Source organism: Oncorhynchus mykiss, chromosome 2, assembly GCF_013265735.2.
Source record: "Oncorhynchus mykiss isolate Arlee chromosome 2, USDA_OmykA_1.1, whole genome shotgun sequence".
Classification (NCBI taxonomy): Eukaryota; Metazoa; Chordata; class Actinopteri; order Salmoniformes; family Salmonidae; genus Oncorhynchus; species Oncorhynchus mykiss.
Genome location: NC_048566.1, coordinates 79,304,099 through 79,324,778, shown reverse-complemented (window position 1 = coordinate 79,324,778; position 20,680 = coordinate 79,304,099). Strand labels below are relative to the sequence as shown.

Here is a 20,680-nt window from a genome sequence, read left to right as displayed (position 1 = left end):
ACGAACACGTTCATCTGTAGCAAACACCAGGGTTACAATGATCAATCCTGCACAAAGAAACGGGCGGGCCGGCTGACTAATAAAGCCCAACTAATACAACCAACTCAAAACAGGTGTAATCTATAAACACATAAGGAGGGGGAGAAAATAATCAGTGGCAGCTAGTAGGCCAGCGACGACGACCGCCGAGCGCCACCCGAACGGGAAGGGGAGCCACCTTTGTTTGGAGTCATGACACTTACTTTGTATTGATCTGTGTAATAGGTGCAAGTGGTGGTGAATGTGTGGGTCTTTTCTATTTTGCTTCATTTGTTTTGTCTTTTCTCTACCTTGTGCCATTGTTTTCCTCTATAGATGACCTGACTCTCCTGAAAAAGTGTCCTGATTCCAAGGCAGCTCCAGTTACGGTAGCCCCAGCAATGGCTGTCCCCAGTCCAATGGCCACCCCAGCACTTGCCCAACACCCCCAGACAGCAGGCCCATGTACCTCCCTCAATCCTTACCTGGCAAGCCTGGAGCACCAGTAAGTACACACACACAGCAAACTGCCCTAGCACTAAACACTCGCAATTCTAAATTGAGATCTACACAAAGTGCTCTTGGGGCCAGGGATTGATTTGGGATGGGCAATGTCTTCTAAGAAAGTACATGACTGCCGTTCACCTGTACTCAGTGGACGAGCGTGTTATGGCCAGGGTTAGAGACGAGTGTGTTTAACTCTTCAAGACTCACTGGTGTGCGAGCAGATAAAGGGAGACAGGGACCACCTCAAGGTTAGTATGACTCCCTATGGGCTCCTACCCTCCTTACCCTATACACACACTCTACCTTGCCCTCTCTCAGTGCTGCAATTCACTGTAGATAATTGGCATTACCCACAATATATCAAGATCTATGATTGTACGTTGTCACAGATTCACATAGAAGGTTCACTTTGATTGACTCCTGACTTCACATGACTCACTTGCCTGTAAGTGTTGGAGACTCTTTCTAGCCTTATGTAACATTTGTATAATGGTCTGTGGGGGAATAACAGAATATTGCAGTAAATAAGTCCCTCAATCAGAAAGCCAAGGTTATGCAAATATTTTCCACGTGCCTATCGGTATTTAAATGGTGTGATTTGTGGATTTCATGTCCTTAATTTCGTCCTGTTTATTCCTGTTGTGGCATCTCTTCCCATGTACTGGTAATAATAAGCATGTTATAGCCGCCGGTCAGTGAGATTTGTGAGTAGACAGTTATTTTGTATTCCAGCAGGGTTTGGAAGAAATAATAGGGAATTAACCAAACACAAACAACTAGGCTTCAGATATTAACAAACATTGTATTACCATTCTGCTCCAGAGTGTATGAATAATTGGTCATAGAAGACTAGCAGTGTCTTAATAGTTCCCCTGAGTCCCCCTAAGCCATATGTGTTCTGGTAGGTTTTCTATGGAACAGATCCTTATCGTTGTTTGCACAAAGGAGAGTTTACTCACAGCCCCTATGATGCCATGCAAAGTGAGCATGAACGCCTATCGCCTTACTCCTCATGCACAGCGAGAGACCTAGCCATCCGATAGACTGACATACAGAGACCTGGGACTTTTGGCTGTGCACGGGGTATCCAGACAGAAACATCTGGTCAGGGGAGACAGTGTAGAGAGCTGAAGACATGGACCTCTGACCGGGTCCTGACCAACTCCTCTAACCTCACTGTAATTTGGAATGTGTGCTGTTGACAGCGTTTTCTATGTCCCGGCACCAAGGTCACAGTGTAAACAGGACACCATATAAAAATGTATTTATTGACTGACTGATTGATTGATAAAGCCCTTTGGTTTGAGACGTGTACGACGTCTGCAAGCCGTGCATAACATTGGTGTTGATAGCCATCCCTCCCTCCCTCTCGGCTTAACGAGGGAGTAACCGTATGTCGACGAGAGAACCAGAAACCTCAGACACAGGCGACTGTCTCAACATGTCTGTTAAAAATATAGAGAAACGGACGATGACTCACACACACATAGGTTACTCTGGCCTCTCAGTCTATAACTGCCGAACAATGGCACCTTGACTTTTGCTTTAGTTATTTAACATACAGTTGAAGTCGGAAGTTTACATACACTTAGGTTGGAGTCATTAAAACTCGTTTTTCAACCACTCCACAAATGTCTTGTTAACAAACTATAGATTTGGCAAGTCGATTAGGACATCTACTGTGTGTATGACACAAGTAATTTTTCCAACTTTTGTTTACAGACTGATTATTTCACTTATAATTCACTGTATTCCCATTCTAGTGGGTCAGAAGTTTACATACACTAAGTTGACTGTGCCTTTAAACAGCTAGGAAAATTCCAGAAAATTATGTCATGGCTTTAGAAGCTTCTGATAGGCTAATTGACATCATTTGAGTCAATTGGAGGTGTACCTGTGGATGTATTTCAAGGACTACCTTCAAACTCAGTGCCTATTTGCTTGACGTCATGGGAAAATCAAAAGAACTCAGCCAAGACCTCGTAGATCTCCACAAGTCTGGTTCATCCTTGGGAGCAATTTTCAAACACCTGAAGGTACCATGTTAATCTGTACAAAAAATAGTACGCAAGTATAAACACCATGGGACCACGGAGCCATCATACCGCTCAGGAAGGAGATGCATTCTGTCTCCTAGAGATGAACGTACTTTGGTGCGAAAAGTGCAAATCAATCCCAGAACAACAGCAAAGGACCTTGTGAAGATGCTGGAGGAAACAGGTACAAAAGTATCTATATCCACAGTAAAATGAGTCTTATATCGACATAACCTGAGTGTCCGCTCAGCAAAGAAGAAGCCACTGCTCCAAAACATCCACATGCACATGGGGGAAAGATCGTACTTTTTGGAGAAATGTCCTCTGGTCTAAGGAAACAAAAATAGAACTGTTTGGCCATAATGACCATCGTTATGTTTGGAGGAAAAAGGGAAGAACGAAGATCAAGCCGAAGAACACCAATCAAACTGTGAAGCATGGGGGTGGCAGCATCATGTTGTGGTGGTGTTTTGCTGCAGGAGGGACTGGTGCACTTCATAAAATAGATGGCATCTCAACGCCCTGCCCTCTAACCAAATAGAATATTTGTGGGCAGTACTGAAAAAACTTGTGCGAGCAAGGAGGCTTACAAACCTGACACAGTTACACCAGCTCTGTCAGGAGGAATGGGCCAAAATTCACCCAACTTATTGTGGATAGCTTGTGGAAGGCTACCCGAAAAGTTTGACCGAAGTTAAACAATTTAAAGGCAATGCTACCAAATACTAATTGAGTGTATGTAAACTTCTGACCCACTGGGAATGTGATGAAAGAAATAAAAACTGAAATAAATCATTCTCTCTACTATTATTCTGACATTTCCCATTCTTAAAATAATGTGTCGATCCTAACTGACCTAAGACAGGGATGTTTTACTAGGATTAAATGTCAGGATTTGTGAAAATGTATTTGGCTAAGGTGTATGTAAACTTCTGACTTCAACTGTATTTGTACTTTTATTTGATAGCTTTGTTTTGTTAAGCCTGATTTGATGCCTTTGTTTAGAGTAGTCTAGTGATTATTGGACAATTCTGTATTGTGAAGTGGATAGAAGGCTCCTCCTGTACTCAGACAGAGACCAGACCCTGGCCAAGCTAAGAGCCAGGCCTGTCCAAACACGCCAATCAGCAGCCTCATAAAGACGACCCAGACTAGTTGGGGTTGGCCATGGTCAGGCACCCAGCCTGCTTTCCATCCCTGCCTCTTTATCACTGTAATGGGGATGGAAAGATCTTGTTTAGTTTCATGACTTTGTTGAGTACTAAATGTTGCATTACTGCAGAAGGGGTTACAGAAGGAAAGATTTACACAGGAAATTAGGAAATTACGTCCAGGATTTAGGCATAATGATCATTTCAGTAATGTTTATAAAAATGGCACATTTCCTCCTTGTCTTCTTTCCCATATTGTATTTCGGGGAGACCATTACATTGACAAGACAAAAATAAATGATCCAATATACCACCTTAGAGTTGGTCCCATTTTTAGTTCAGCGACATCGATCACAATCAATCAATCAATCAATCTATCTTTTGTAACTATTTTTTCAATAGCATCAAGAGTACTATAGCTTCAGAGGAAAGTCTAACTTCAGATGCGTCTGTAACCTGTAATGGGAGGAAGGGTTGCTGGGGTTAAATTTCAGGTGAAAGTGATTTTGTCCAGAATGGAGTTATTGATGGAAGCTGAGTCATAAAGTCATCCAGAAACATAAATCTGCACATTGACCGACTGACATTCTTCAATTTTCTCCTCTCCTCTCTTCTCCTAGGGTACCTACACAGAGATCACTGCCTCCAACGTATGGTGTGTCATTGCCCAGAGGCTAACGCAGTCCAAGACCACCATCCCCCATGCCTACGCCACCGTCGACTGTGACCTGGGTGCCATCTTGCAGCTGCGCAAGGAGCTGGCCAAAGGTGAGGCCATAGCACAACGTAACATAACACAGCATAACAGGGCACAACACATAAGAACACTACATAACAGAACACATCAGAACACAACACATCAGAAGACAACACATCAGAACACAACACATCATGAGACAATACATCAGAACACAGCATAACAGAACACAACACAACACATCAGAAGACAACACATCAGAACACAACTCATCAGAAGACAATACATCAGAACACAACACATCAGAAGACAATACATCAGAACACAACACATCAGAACACAACACATCAGAAGACAACACATCAGAACACAACACATCAGAACACAACACATCAGAACACAACACGTCAGAAGACAACACATCAGAACACAACACATCAGAAGACAATACATCAGAACACAACACATCAGAAGACAATACATCAGAACACAACACATCAGAAGACAATACATCAGAACACAGCATAACAGAACACAACACATTAGAACACTAAATAATACAACACATCCGAATACAACACATCAGAACACAGCATAACAGAACACTACATAACAGAACACCACAGGGCACAGCACAACAAAAAGCTGGTCAAAGATGAAGGCTGGCTGTGTTCAAGTAAACAGTAGCACTACATGATTACAACCCAGCTGAACACTCATGAGAGCTATGTGAGCACTGTATGAGACCTGGATGGGATTTAGCTGATAGTAGCACAGAATATCACAATGTAGTATATAACACAGTATAGAGCGGGAGAAGGAAGTGGGGAGGGAGATAGAGAAACTGAATAAGATATGGAGAGAGGAGGGGTAGTTTTTGTTGTTGTGATTGGATGTGAAGTAATTAGGCAGGCCTGGCAGTGTCTAACTCATTCTGTCCTGCCTGTGCTCCTCTCACAGTCTCACCTCTCATCCCATCTCTCCACCAATGAAATTAGCCAAAACATTTTGCACAACATGTGTTCCATGTTACTTCTGCTTAATGGCTATTCTCAGTGAAGGGTGGTACATGCACTCGCCAAGTAAAGAGAGAGAGGGAACATCGTAAGAATGTCATAACAACTACCCAAGGGTGTTTTTGAAACTTGGACCAGAGCCAGTCCAGAAACCCCTGGAGATGTGAAGGGGTGCCGCAAGGTCCCAAGTTGTTCCTTCTTAGTTTACATGGTCCGGTGAAACTCCTGGTTCTGCTCATTATTCCCTTTGAGAGATGAACACAATGCAAAGCCTCCTCATTCCGTCTAAACCTGAGAGTTAAACCTCACTTTATTTATATTCTCTTCAAGATGACGTTGACAATGTGTTTAATACATTTCCATTTCCTGGGATGATAGGATGAACATATGATTTAGCCTGATTTGATCAACATTCATGCAGCTCTTCAGCCCTGTTTCAGCCCTGTGTGTCTGTGATGCAGAAGAAACAGAGAGAGACTGGCCATTCCAGTCCTATTAGCAGCAGGGTGGTGTGTGTGTTAAGGGATTCTCTTTTCGTCCGGTTGTTTTCCCTGGCTCTCTTTGTTCAGAAGCACAGTGATTTCACGGTTAGCTTGTTGGTCACCCCGCTAAGAGTATTCATAACCGTTTGGCACTAATAGGCGCTCTCATACAGCCCAGTGTTAACGCCATGCCGGGGACTGCCGCCACACCATGGGCACTGTATGGAGAGAGGTATAGAGGAGAGAAAGAAAGAGAGGGAGGAGAGATGGAGGACATAGAATTAGAGAGACGGGAGAGGCAGGGCGGAAGGTCAGGGAAGTTGAAGGAGAACAGTAATAGAAAGTTGTGGGTGTTCTCTAAAGGAGTGGTCTTAGTTTTGGGGGGGGTTTAATTATTTGCACCAAAGAAAAGAAGTGAATGACAAAACAGTACAAAAAAATAAAAATGTGAAAACGGTGTGCAAGTGAGGTTGGAAGCCCAAAAGGGCTTATATGAAACCACACCACAACTATAAGTACCCACAAAAAAAACAAGTATGTGTGGGTTTGTTAAACTGGACATTATTGTGAGAGAAAGTATGGGTGGGTGGGTGGTTGAGTTTATATTGCACTGGGTGGGGGAGTGAAGGGTGTTTGTTCATATAGACATTTTCTCTACCACCCAGCTGCCCCTCACCCAGTACCCCCTGCCCTGTATGATAACACTGCCCTTCAACTGGAGGAGAGAAGAATGGATAATAAACTTCACTAGTAACAACAATAACAGCATAAGGCCTCTCTTGGTCCTAACACACATAATTAGTATGTCTGATTCTCTTACAATGCACATCATCCTATAGCATGCACACCAGATGTCATCTGCCATGCTTGTTGGAGAAGTTGGTATGGGATACTTTGCTTTGGCGAATAAGAAAGTGTTTTTTAAACATCCTGCTTTGGGCTGGATGTGTCAATGTGTAGTTCGTACATGCATAACCTGTGAGCAGAATTACTGTCTTACCTCAATTAGCCATGAAATCCCTAGTTTGAAAGCAACTGTATTCTTGAAGAAGTGCCGTGGGCCAGCTCTCTAGCAATTTGAGTTCTAGCCAATGAACTTCAGCCCCTCACATTTGAGTGATAGCTAGCAAGAGGCCTGCCCAGGGTTATCCAATGAGGTTGCAGTGGACACAGCAGAGAGAAAGAGAGAGAACAATGACGTAGTGCACAATTTTCGGGGACCACTTTTGGCTTGAGTGCTACTTTCAGAACTATGGGCTAAAACATATGCAAAATAATCTCTAACACTTACCTGACTAACAGCACTTGAATTACACATCTGTAGTGTTTGACAACTGTTGTCTCCTTTCTTTCCAGTAGAGATCAAAGTGTCCATCAATGATTTTATCATAAAGGCAGAAGCTGCTACACTCATGGAGTTTTAACTACCCTTCCAGTTTCTAACAATGTTCATGTTTCGATATGCAGTCCATTCGGAAAGTATTCAGACCCGTTGAATTTTTCCACATTTTGTTACGTTACAGCCTAATTCTAAAATGGATTGAAATGCTTATTTTTCCTCAATCTGCAAACAAGTACCCATAATGACAAAAAAAACTGTTTTTTAGAAAATGTTGCAAAGTTATAAAAAATAAATATCTATTATTTAATTTACTTAAGTATTCAGACCATTTACTCAGTACTTTTTTGAAGAACATTTGGCAGGGATTACAGCCTCGAGTCTTCTTGGGTATGCCATTACAAGCTTGGCAGACCTGTATTTGGGGAGTTTCTCCCATTCTTCTCTACAGATCCTCCCAAGCTCTGTCAGGTTGGATGGGGAGCGTCGTTACACAGCTATTTTCAGGTCTCTCCAGAGATGTTCAATCGGATTCATGTCCGGGCTCTGGCTGGGCCTCTCACGGACATTCAGAGACTTGTCCCGAAGCCACTACTGCATTGTCTTGGCTGTGTGCTTAGGGTCGTTTTCCTATTGGAAGGTGAACCTTCGCCCCAGTCTGAGGTCCTGAGCACTCTGGAGCAGGTTTTCATCAAGGATCTCTCTGTACTTTGCTACGTTCATCTCTCCCTTGATCCTGACTAGTCTCCCAGTCCCTGCCACTGAAAAAAATCCCCACAGCATGATGCTGCCACCACCATGCTTAACCATTGGGATGGTGCCAGGTGTCCTCCAGACGTGATGCTTGACTTTCAGGCCAAAGAGTCCAATCTTGGTTTCAGAGAATCTTGTTTCTCATGGTCTGAAAGTTTTAGGTGCCTTTTGGAAAACTCCAAGCGGGCTATCATGTGCCTTTTACTGAGAACTGGCTTCCATCTGGCCCCTCTACCATAAAGTCCTGATTGGTGGAGTGCAGAAGAGATGGTTGTCCTTCTGGAAGGTTCTCCCATCTCCACAGAGGAACTCTGGAGCTCTGTGAGAGTGACCATTGGGTTCTTGGTCACCTCCCTGACCAAGGCCCTTCTCCCCCGAATGATCAGTTTGGCCAGCGGGCCTTAGTGATCAAGAGTCTTGGTGGTTCCAAACTTCTTCCATTTAAGAATGATGGCGGGAGGCTACTGTGTTCGTGCAGACCTTCAATGCTGCAGAAATGTTTTTGTACCCTTCCCCAGATCTTGGCCTCGACACAATCCTGTCTCGGAGCTCTACGGACAATTAATTTGACCTCATGGCTTGGTTTTTGCTCTGACATGCACTATCAATTGTGGGACCTTATATTAACAGGTTTGTGCCTTTCCAAATGATGTCCAATCAAGTGAATTTACCACAAGTGGACTTCAATCAAGTTGTAGAAACAGGATGATCAATGAAAACAGGATGCACCTGAGCTAATTTCCGAATCTCATAGCAAAGGGTCTGAATACTTATGTAAATAAGGTCTAAAAAAATAACTAAAATGTATAAAAAACAGTTTTTTATCTTTGTCATTATGTATTTAGATTGATTATGTGTGTAGATTGATGAGGGAAATGTTTTATTTAATCATTTTAGAATAAGGCTGTAACGTAACCAAATGTGGAAAAAGTACTGAGTACTTTCCAAATGCACTCTATCTACAGGGCCCATAGAAAGTATGAAACCCTTTGCACAAATATCACAGTTTTGCCTCACAGCCTGGAAGGTAAATGTGTTGTTCAGCTTCCGTTTCCTGAGCAACAAAGTCACATCACGTCACCGTTACAGATCCCCTGAAGCCATTCCTCTACAACCATCCCTCGTTCAAACACCCCCATGTATATTTATCAACTGACTTTAACTGGTGGCAGGCTGAGGCACAGAGCCTGCTATTGTCTGGCTGGTGGACAGATCTATAAATAGACACCAATTCCCAGTAAATTCAATCCTGTCTTTCCGCCATTTGATGGGAATTCTGAGGAAATTGGCTGAGTATTCATCTCTAACCAGACAGGTTTTTTAAATTCCTTTTCTAAATTATTTATGGAGAGGATAGAGAGAGAAAGAAAAAATGCATCCTTGTCTCGTCTTAGTAGGGAAATGTCTGTAGATCTTCCTTTCTCTGTGTTTTACCTGGGGCTCTCCTTGATAAATTTCAATGCCTTATTCCGTCCTTTCCCCTGTAGTTCCTTATGTAGGAAAAATATAACACATGACACTCTCTCCCTCCCCCTCTTTCTCCTTCTCTCCTCTTACCCTCTGTGTGAAGACTGGGAATGTAATCACCAAACAAACTCCCTTGGATTTAGCTGGGTGCCTTGGCTAGGATAAGCTTTGATTTGATTTTCATAATGTGCATTTTGAGTATGAATGTGGCTCCTTTGTGTGACTGACTGTATCCATGGAAACAGAGACATGGGTGAAACGAAGATGAGACCATCTCTCACCACTTTGTTAGGCCCTGTGGTCCTGCCTTTGGTCAGACCACTGAATCTACTGTAACACTGGGCCGTTCACCTTTCACCCTGACACTCCCTTACTTCTGTGGAAACATTATCATATCTAGTCTCTTATCTTATCAATCACGGGGATAGGACAGGGTATACCGAAATTCTCTGTCCTGTCTTGTGAAGGCCATGGATGGAGTGTCATTTAGTCCTTTTTCCTCTTCCATCCCTCCACTCTCTCTTCCCCTCAGTCCTCTTCTCCTCCTCCTTGAATCCCATCTAGCAGAATCTGTCCTAACCTCTGACCTTGGCCTTTAGGCTCTGCCGGAGGTCAACGTGACCTGGACGGGGGAGGCCCCCCAGGCGCTGGACTCCATCAGCATCTCCATCGCTGTGGCGACTGAGAAGGGCCTCATTACCCCCATCATCACAAACGCTGCTGACAAGGGAGTGCAGGAGATCTCCGCTAACGCCAAGGTAGGGTGGAACTCTACTGATACCTGGGTAGTGTGGAGCTCATAGTTCAGAATCAGGGCCTGTGCTGTTGGAGAAATAGATGCCAGTGAGCTGCTAACTTTCCCGGGCGGAGTGGAATAAAATCATGAAATGTTACAGTATCTGAAATGGAACTAGCTGTCTCAATTATTTAGTGGCAGTTACAAAGCACTCAAATTAAAGTTCTATAAAATGAGTGAAGAACGGTAATATCACCAGCAGCCCCTTACCTTGAGACTGTGGCTGAATCCCAAATCACCCTTGACCCTCCGTTTGCTAAATCATGCGTGCCTCTACAATATCCACATGTCCCAAAGCTGAGGTTGTGAAAATAATGGAGGGTGTAGGGGCTAATTAGACCCTCTAATAGCCACTTTGACATAGTCCGCTATGCTGCCGCCTTCAGAGTGAAGTGGTATCCCATAATTCAATGCATAATATTTGAGCTTGCACAATTTTATACACAAAACATTTTCCACCTGTATTTGTTCGTCAGATTTTGAGAAATGACACATCTAACATTGGTAATTAAATAAAAAACTATTACTGAGGTTTATATCTTGTAAAACGACAGTGGGAATTTTCCCATTTGAATTTCATGCTAATTTTATAACTTAAATGTGGAAAATGAATTTCATCATTCAAGTCACGAGTGTGTCCCGAAGTTGATTGGTTTATTTCATCCCTTCGCCAGTATTGAAGTCACCCTCAGAGTTTTGTCAGCAACATTTGACAACGGAGGTCCCTCCAATCGAGTTGGTAGGGGCGAGGGGCTGGTTTCAGATTCAGTGTGTAACTGCATTCCTCAGGTGCTTTCTTTGGAAAGCTCAGGCTGGGAATGAATCACTCTCTAGGTAAACACATTATCAGGGTTGGTGGTGTTTACATTCCTGGACAGGGACCAGAGATTGTTGTACTGCAGGGTTAAACCAGACGATTATCTGCATCATTTTTTGCAGCTCTTATATCTGCCACCATTGGGCTTCTCATAATGATTTTGGTGATGATGGTGGATTGCTAAAATAACTTAGTCAATTGTTTTGACACAGTAGATAACCATACTAGTAATGGGGGAGGGGAAATCGATACAGTTACATATGGCATATTATTTTTGACAATATCGCAATATTATTTTTACGGCTGCTAGTCAGCTGTACCTACACCAAAGCTCACCTACTTTTTAAATAGTGAGCCAAATTTGTTTCCAGCAATTTGATATCCATGTTTAATCAAAACTTGTTTTCTCATGACTCGCTTATCCCTCTGCAGCAGTCATATGGTGAGCAATATGTTTGGAACATCGAATCACAATAAAATTACAGTATCGAATCGCAATACATATTTAAATAATTGTGAGAATCGCAATACATATCCTATCGGCACGTAAGTATTGTGACAATATTGTATCGTGAGGTCCCTGGCAATTCCAGACCCTAAACCATACTGAATCTAGAGGGAGTATACATATACAGGGGGGAGAACAAGTATTTGATACACTGCCGATTTTGCAGGTTTTCCTACTCACAAAGCATGTAGAGGTCTGTCATTTTATCATAGGTACACTTCAACTGTGAGAGATGGAATCTAAAACAAAAATCCAGAAAATCACATTGTATGATTTTTAACCTGTTGCGATGAGCAATCCCGTATCCGGGAGCGTAATTATAGCCTCAAGCTCATTACCATAACGCAACGTTAATTATTCATGAAAATCGCAAATGAAATGAAATAAATATATTGGCTCTCAAGCTTAGCCTTTTGTTAACAACACTGTCATCTCAGATTTTCAAAATATGCTTTTCAACCATAGCAAAACAAGCATTTGTGTAAGAGTATTGATAGCTAGCATAGCATTAAGCCTAGCATTCAGCACGCAACATTTTCACAAAAACAAGAAAAGCATTCAAATAAAATCAGTTACCTTTGAAGAACTTCGGATGTTTTCAATGAGGAGACTCTCAGTTAGATAGCAAATGTTCAGTTTTTCCAAAAAGGTTATTTGTGTAGGAGAAATTGCTCCGTTTTGTTCATCACGTTTGGCTAAGAAAAAAACCAGAAAATTCAGTCATTATAACGCCAAACTTTTTTCCAAATTAACTCCATAATATCGACAGAAACATGGCAAACGTTGTTTAGAATCAATCCTCAACGTGTTTTTCACATATCTATTTGATGATATATCATTCATGGAAGTTTGGTTTCTCCTCTGAACGACATGGAAAAATGCATGCAGCTGGAGATTGCGCATCAATTTCGACGGAGGACACCAGGCGGACACCTGGTAAATGTAGTCTCTTATGGTCAATCGCATTCACAGCCATATAAGGAGACGTTGGAACACAGCGCCTTCAAAATCTGGGACATTTCCAGTTTGAAATTTCATCTTGGTTTCGCCTGTAGCATCAGTTCTGTGGCACTCACAGATAATATCTTTGCAGTTTTGGAAACGTCAGAGTGTTTTCTTTCCAAAGCTGTCAATTATATGCATAGTCGAGCATCTTTTCGTGACAAAATATCTTCTTTAAAACGGGAATGTTTTTCATCCAAAAATGAAATACTGCCCCCAGAGTTTCAAGAGGTTTTAAGTAATTAATTTGCATTTTATTGCATGACATAAGTATTTGATACATCAGAAAAGCAGAACTTAATATTTGGTACAGAAACCTTTTTTTGCAATTACAGAGATCATACGTTTCCTGTAGTGCTTGACCAGGTTTGCACACACTGCAGCAGGGATTTTGACCCACTCATCCATACAGACCTTCTCCAGATCCTTCAGGTTTCAGGGCTGTCGCTGGGCAATACGGACTTTCAGGTCCCTCCAAAGATTTTCTATTGGGTTCAGGTCTGGAGACTGGCTAGGCCACTCCAGGACCTTGAGATGCTTCTTACGGAGCCACTCCTTAGTTGCCCTGGTTGTGTGTTTCGGGTCGTTGTCATGCTGGAAGACCCAGCCACGACCCATCTTCAATGCTCTTACTGAGGTTGTTGGCCAAGATCTCGTGATACATGGCCCCATCCATCCTCGCCTCAATACGTTGCAGTCGTCCTGTCCCCTTTGCAGAAAAGCATCCCCAAAGAATGATGTTTCCACCTCCATGCTTCACGGTTGGGATTGTGTTCTTGGGGTTGTACTCATCCTTCTTCTTCCTCCAAACACAGCGAGTGGAGTTTAGACCAAAAAGCTCTATTTTTGTCTCTTCAGACCACATGACCTTCTCCCATTCCTCCAATGGATCATCCATATGATCATTGGCAAACTTCAGACGGGCCTGGACATGCGCTGGCTTGAGCAGGGGGACCTTGCGTGTGCTGCAGGATTTTAATCCATGACGGCGTAGTGTGTTACTAATGGTTTTCTTTGAGACTGTGGTCCCAGTTCTCTTCAGGTCATTGACCAGGTCCTGCCGTGTAGTTCTGGGCTGATCCCTCACCTTCCCCATGATCATTTATGCCCCACGAGGTGAGATCTTGCATGGAGCCCCAGACCGAGGGTGATTGACCGTCATCTTAAACTTCTTCCATTTTCTAATAATTGCACCAACACTTGTTGCCTTCTCACCAAGCTGCTTGCCTATTGTTCTGTAGCCCATCCCAGCCTTGTGCAGGTCTACAATTTTAACCCTGATGTCCTTACACAGGTCTCTGGTCTTGGCCATTGTGGAGAGGTTGGAGTCTGTTTGATTGAGTGTGTGGACAGGTGTCTTTTATACAGGTAACGAGTTCAAACAGGTGCAGTTAATACAGGTAATGAGTGGAGAACAGAAGGGCTTCTTAAAGAAAAACCAACAGGGAATGCAGGAATTCTTACTGGTTGGTAGGTGATCAAATACTTATGTCATGCAATAAAATGCTAATTAATTACTTAAAACCAGTTGCATCTCTAGGGGCGCTATTTCATTTTTGGATAAAAAACGTTCCCGTTTTAAGCGCGATATTTTGTCACGAAAAGATGCTCGACTATGCATAAGAAAACACTCTGAAGTTTCAGAATCTGCAAAGATTTTGTCTGTAAGTGCCCCAGAACTCATTCTACAGGCGAAACCAAGATGAAACGTCAAACAGGAAATGAGCAGAATTTCTGAAGCTCTGTTTTCTAATGTCTCCTTATATGGCTGTGAATGCGACAGGAATAAGCTTAGACCTTCTGCCGTTTCCCCAAGATGTCGGCAGCATTGTGACGTATTTGTAGGCATATCATTGGAAGATTGACCATAAGAGACTACATTTTCCAAGTGTCCGCCTGGTGTCCTGCGTCGAAACTGGTGCGCAAAGCCAGGTGCAAGTATTTTTCCATTTGATTGAGAGGAGAAACCATGCTTCCACGAACGATATATCATCGAAGAGATATGTGAAAAACACCTTGAGGATTGATTCTAAACAACGTTTGCCATGTTTTCAGTCGATATTATGGAGTTAATTTGGAAAAAAGTTCGCGTTTTGAGGAATTTGAATTTTCGTTTTTTTTTGGTAGCCAAATGTGATGCACAAAACGGAGCTATTTCTAATACACAAATAATATTTTTGGAAAAACTGAGCATTTGCTATCTAACTGAGAGTCTCCTCATTGAAAACATCAGAAGTTCTTCAAAGGTAAATTATTTTATTTGAAGGCTTTTATGTTTTTGTTGAAATGTTGCGTGCTGGATGCTAACGCTAATGCTAACGCTAAATGCTACGCTAGCTAGCTACTTTTACACAAATTATTGTCTTCCTATGGTTGAGAAGCATATTTTGAAAATCTGAGATGACAGTGTTGTTTACAAAAGGCTAAGCTTGAGAGATGGCATATTTATTTCATTTCATTTGCGATTTTCATGAATAGTTAACGTTGCGTTATGGTAATGAGCTTGAGTCTGTATTCACGATCCCGGATCCGGGATGGGGAGATCAGAAAGGTTAAAAATCATACAATGTGATTTTCTGGATTTTTGTTTTAGATTCCGTCTCTCACAGTTGAAGTGTACCTATGATAAAAATGACAGACCTCTACATGCTTTGTAAGTAGGAAAACCTGCAAAATCGGCAGTGTTTCAAATACTTGTTCTTCCCACTGTATGTCTGTATGATATGACACTATAGACACTGTAGTTCTCTCCATCTCAGCAGCCAGCTATGAACTGAATGTGCCATGATTATGAATAAATAAATGTACAATGCTAGATTATTAAAAGCGATGGAGGGTTAAATAGGGGGCGGATACATAGGCCTCAGCAGCTGGGTACACTCTCACACACACACACACACACACACACACACACACACACACACACACACACACACACACACACACACACACACACACACACACACACACACACACACACACACACACACACACACACACACATCAGTGTGCCAGCTTAAGAAATAGAGAATGTGACAATGTAATTCCAATGTTTTCCCTGCAAAGGACAACGTGTGCTACCGATCTGTGGCCTGCCACAACACATTTATTAAACACATACACACTTGCAGTGCCACACACACACACGCACGCACAGTGGTCTCCTGTCCGTGTGTTCCCACCCAGAGTCAGAAGCCTGGTTTGAGTTAAGGCAGAATGTAAACCCCTTATCAGCAGCTAATTGAATACAACATGTGGTCTGGAAGGGGCACAGAGCGCTCAGTGGCTACCATGCCTGAACCCACAAAACACATGATTGCTTTTCCTTTCGATGCTGTTATCGCTAATGTTTCCCCATGTATTCTAATGTGTCTCTGGGTCTTTTGACATACTGTTTTTTTCAGATAAAATTGAATAAACATAAAAAACAGTACCTTAAAAAAATCCATAAATGTGTCTTTGTTGTTCAATTTATATCTACGTGCTTTTATTTCCTTATTTTAGGCTGGTATTAGTGCATACGCTTAATTAAGCTTCAGGGCCTAACTGTAAGCGCACAAAATAGCCTACACGCCAATCACCAAATAATTTTGGGACTGGGCAGAAAAAGTTAACTTGATCCATGGAGGCAAAAATTATTCAGCAAGAGTAAAAACTGCAAAATGTATAGTTGAAAATAATGAAAAGGGAGGGCAAGAAAAGTAATGTTTGGGAAAGATTTGGTGAAGTGTTATAAGGGGATGACAGCAGTGTATGTGTGATGATTGTGAAGCGCAATAAAATTTGACACAAGATCAGGACTTCAAATAGGCCTATGGCACATAAAGGAACTGTAGAGTCGCCAATACTGTTCAGATGGGTAAATAGAAACTTAAATATGGACACTGACTGTAGGTCTATAATCTCTCACATAGCCTTCACATAGCCTTAATATTAACTCATGCAGAATTAAGCATTTCTTGCAATAAAAGGACACACCAAATGTAGGCTACATTTTGACAGGAGTGAAGAAATATTATGTATTTCTTTCAGCATTTTGAGAGAATGTGAATGCACAGTTAGATTCACAAACACTGAGAGTATGTCAAACACATAAAATATGATTCCAAGCCGATTTCCAATCTGATCAGATACATGTTGGGACATTTTCACAGCTTTCTATTTCCTTACAACCGGTCAAACTGATGTCATTAAACATTTTGCACAGAAAATATTTCCAGTTTTTTTCTCCCTGGTTCGTAAACGTCTTTGCTCTGCGAAAGAAGCTGATATGGCAGAGAACTTTACCGGTCAACTAGATGGAAGCATTTTTTCTATTGATTTATGACATTCTGGTGAGACAGGGTTTATTTAGTCTTTTAGGGCAACATATAATAACAGGAGGGAAGCTGCATGTACAAGATCTAATTATAGACAAGTTGACTAACAAATAGCCTACCAAAATGTTGGAAATTATAAACAGAAACATATCTAAATTGGCAAATAAATTCCTGCCACCCTCTGTCAAAAAATGTTTCCGCCGTCTCTGACTGTAGTGTACAGAGCATATTAGCGAGTTAGGGCCAGGTACAGGCCTCAGATTTTCACTTTATCTCCTATAGTCGGGCGGTTGCGAATGCATTATTAGCAATTAAAGGGGGGTGTGGGTGAACAAACACCTGAACCGAGCACTAGTAATGTGTGAATGTGAGGAACATATGGATGGTTTTCAACCTCACATGCACTGGGATGAGACTCAATAATCCAGAAAATACACACACACACCTATATAAAGTGCAACAGTGCAGCCTCCAAGCTCTTTATGTAGCGTATTGATTTGTGCTCTAGTAGCATATTGATTCATGTTGACTTTTGAGTGATGGAAGAAAGGGGGGTGTTTAATTGTTTCTTAAGCACCATTACATTAGAGAACTCGTCTTCTCTCTGCTCACTGAGTCATGTCAACTCCCTTACTCCAGCTTGCCAAGCCACAGGCGGAGAAAGCCCACTCAGGTCAATACAGAGAGTACACACAAGATCAATTTGGCGAAGCAGCAACTTGGACTGACACACCACTGTATGCAGGAGAGGAAAATATATATCCTACAATAGTGGAATAGGGTAGGGCCTGATGTAGAAGACCCTGGAACTGGAATCAGCGGGGTTAAACATTGATGATGCAATAGGTCTACATGCATTCAGACAAAGTGGTCAATTTTGTATAAAAATGTGTCATTATTCTAGTGCAGTCCCATTCCACCCCATATGGCCTGCTTGGAACCCTCCTAAAGACTAACTTTCAATGATTTTTCTTAAAAAGCAATAGCCTGCACTGTTTCTTCCTGCTCAGCCAATTTAGTTTTCATTGTGTAAATGTAAAAGTGTTGCCTTCAATGGGGTTTGATGAGTGCTGATTAAACTTGGAATATTGTTAATTATCAACTGTCCTATTGAAATATTGAGTGCTATAGTCTAGGGTCTACATCAGAAGTTAACGGTTATCTGTAGGAGGAATGTATATGGTGGAGGCAATTAAGTTTGGAGTGTATTGAGTAAAGAAAGGGCAATCACATGTGGAAGGCACGGATAAGGGTGGAGAGATGTGGTGTAGTGAGGAAGGGGGTCGAGGTTAGGTCAGGTTAGGAACAGTTTATTGCTCGTATCACTTAACTTCCTGCCTAGCAATAAAGATGTGATGTTTAGAGAGAAGGAGGAGACTCCACCCAAATTGGAGTATTTCTACTACCACTGGTGGAAATATGTTTTTGTTCGTATGCAACTGTATGACCCAGCGGGTGAATAAACTCAGTTTGAGCTTGATTAAGTGTCCGTGAGTTTTTTACTTTATTTATTTAGAACCTAACAGGTTCAACACAGTGGGATTGAACTGCACTCTGCTCTAGCTCTGTGTGTGTTGATGCCTGGATTTATTTAAGTAATGCTAACAGAAGCTCTTGTGTGAAGCATTTGGAGTATGCAGTCTAAACTCTGAGTGAGGGCTGCCTTGGAGTGTTGACTATGACAAGCTGAAGGGAGGTTATCAGCATGACATTATTTCAACATTATCATTGAACCATGAGGTCCATACTGTATCACTGAGATGGCTAGAAGCGTGATTGATGGATCTGATTGAACCATCACCACCTCTAGACAGTAGATCATTGATTAGCCTATGGCTCACAATGGATCCCTGCCTCTGACTACAGTAGATGACTGACTGCTGATCTGTTTTCTCTAGGCACTGGCCCAAAATGCTTGGGATGGGAAGCTGCTTCCTTGTGAGTACCAGGGAGGCTCATACAGGTAAACACAACACACCTTATTATCTGGGAGCCAGATAATACTAACCCTCAGTCCTTTACACCTGGAATATTATTTAGATAGATATGCTTTGAACAAATGCAGTGTAGACTTGGCTGTGGGATTTCTCTCTTGGCTTGTTAGACGGTGAACTGGTGGTGTTTGACTCAGGTTCTTACTTAGCACTTCAACATAGTCAAACGTTTGAATATGCAGACATACAGGTCTACAGTGTGGGAGAAAGGTGTTCAATAACTGTATCTGGATCACCGCTGACAATCTGCAGCGTTTGTACCAGGCGCTAAGCTAATCGTTTCTTGAATAGGTCAGTAGGCTACTGGTAGGGAAGCAATCATTAATGTCCTGCCATTAGAGTTACAACCATCACAGCTATTCCATATAATATACAGATTCTACATTATCACATGCAGGCATGAAGATAATATGTGGCCAGACGACCAGAGCCATCAATTATGTAGCCATCCATTCCAGGGGAGGGCGGGCTGTTTTAACTCATTTGAATTAATTGGGTAATTTAGACATAAATGGGGTTTCTGTGTCAGAGAGGAGGATAATTAATTTCTATAAAGGATGCAAGCTCTTTCTATCTCTTCTTGAAGATGTATGCATGCTTCTTCCCTCCCTCTATCCATCCCTCCATCCCCCAGGCCTGGCTATGTTATTAACCCTCACAGGAAATTGCCTGTGGATGTTATTGCTCACTAAACACAGAGATAGGATGGTCTCTCTCTCTCTCTGTGAGTTCACCTCAGGCTGTTGGAAGTGGCACAATGTCTTTATGTGTCTATTGAGGAAATGTCTCCTGGTATCCTCTTTTGTATTCTCCTTAATTCACCTCACACACAGCCTCTTTGTGTTTTGAGTGCATGCTGTCTTGACTGAATTAGTAACAGGGAATAGGTAGCAATAAGGCCCCATTATGTCTGGCTGTAATCTCCCCTTGGTTAATTGTCTGCATGTTTTCCCTGGCTGAGCCAGACTAATGATGCAATGCCCAATTTCTCCTCTCTCTCTCATTCCCCTCCCTTCGTCTCTCACCACCCTCCTTCGTCTTTTTTTCTCTCTTCCTCCTTCATTCTCTCTCTCTCTCCTCCCCCTACCAATTCCTCCCAATTCCTCTCACAAATTAAAATGAGCTTTATTGGTACAAATGGTGAAATCTCTGTCTTTCTCCTTCCCTTCCTGTCTCTCCCTGACAGTATTTCTAACCTGGGCATGTTTTGCATCAGTGCGGTGATCAACCCTCCGCAGGTGTGTATCCTGTCCCTGGGCACCTCCAAGGCTGTGCACCGTCTGACCGAGGAGACCGGTGCCCTGAGCACCGTCACCCTGTCTAGTGACAGGTGCCTAGTGGACGACAAGCTGGCATCACGCTTCCTGGACAAGTTTTGTGTCAATCTGGAGAGGCTGCAGTGCATGTCACTAGCCTGAGATGGAGGGATGGAGAATGGGAAGGAAGGAGAGAGGGAACACTTCCACCATGAAACTTATAGTGTGTTCTGCAAAGGAGCAGCTGTCTTATTTTAACTAAATTAACATTGCCATGGCTAGTTGTGCATATGTTTTATTTTACCTTTATTTAATTAACAAGGCAAGTCAGTTAAAAACAAATTCTTATTTTCAATGACAACCTAAGAACAGTGGGTTAACTGCCTTGTTCAGGGGCAGAATGACAGATTTGTACCTTGTCAGCTCGGGGACTTGATCTTGCAAACTTTCGGTTACAAGTCCAACGCTTTAACCACCAGGCTACCTGCCGCCCCGTAGATACAGCAGATATTACTTTTTATG

The 20,680-nt window shown here is 42.3% G+C and overlaps 1 protein-coding gene across 1 annotated transcript in view; it reads left to right on the top strand.

Annotated features, from left to right (window-relative positions):
- The window catches only part of LOC110502133 (pyruvate dehydrogenase protein X component, mitochondrial-like), a 45,733-nt gene extending 25,270 nt beyond the window's left edge, over positions 1-20,463 (top strand). Inside the window, exons 3-7 of the mRNA XM_036934247.1 lie at positions 4,333-4,480; positions 7,264-7,325; positions 10,069-10,224; positions 18,807-18,871; positions 20,089-20,463. Coding sequence (XP_036790142.1) covers positions 4,333-4,480; positions 7,264-7,325; positions 10,069-10,224; positions 18,807-18,871; positions 20,089-20,320 — 663 coding nt within the window. The 3' untranslated portion in view covers positions 20,321-20,463. The remainder of the gene's footprint in view (positions 1-4,332; positions 4,481-7,263; positions 7,326-10,068; positions 10,225-18,806; positions 18,872-20,088) is intronic.
- The last annotated feature ends 217 nt before the right edge of the window (positions 20,464-20,680 follow it).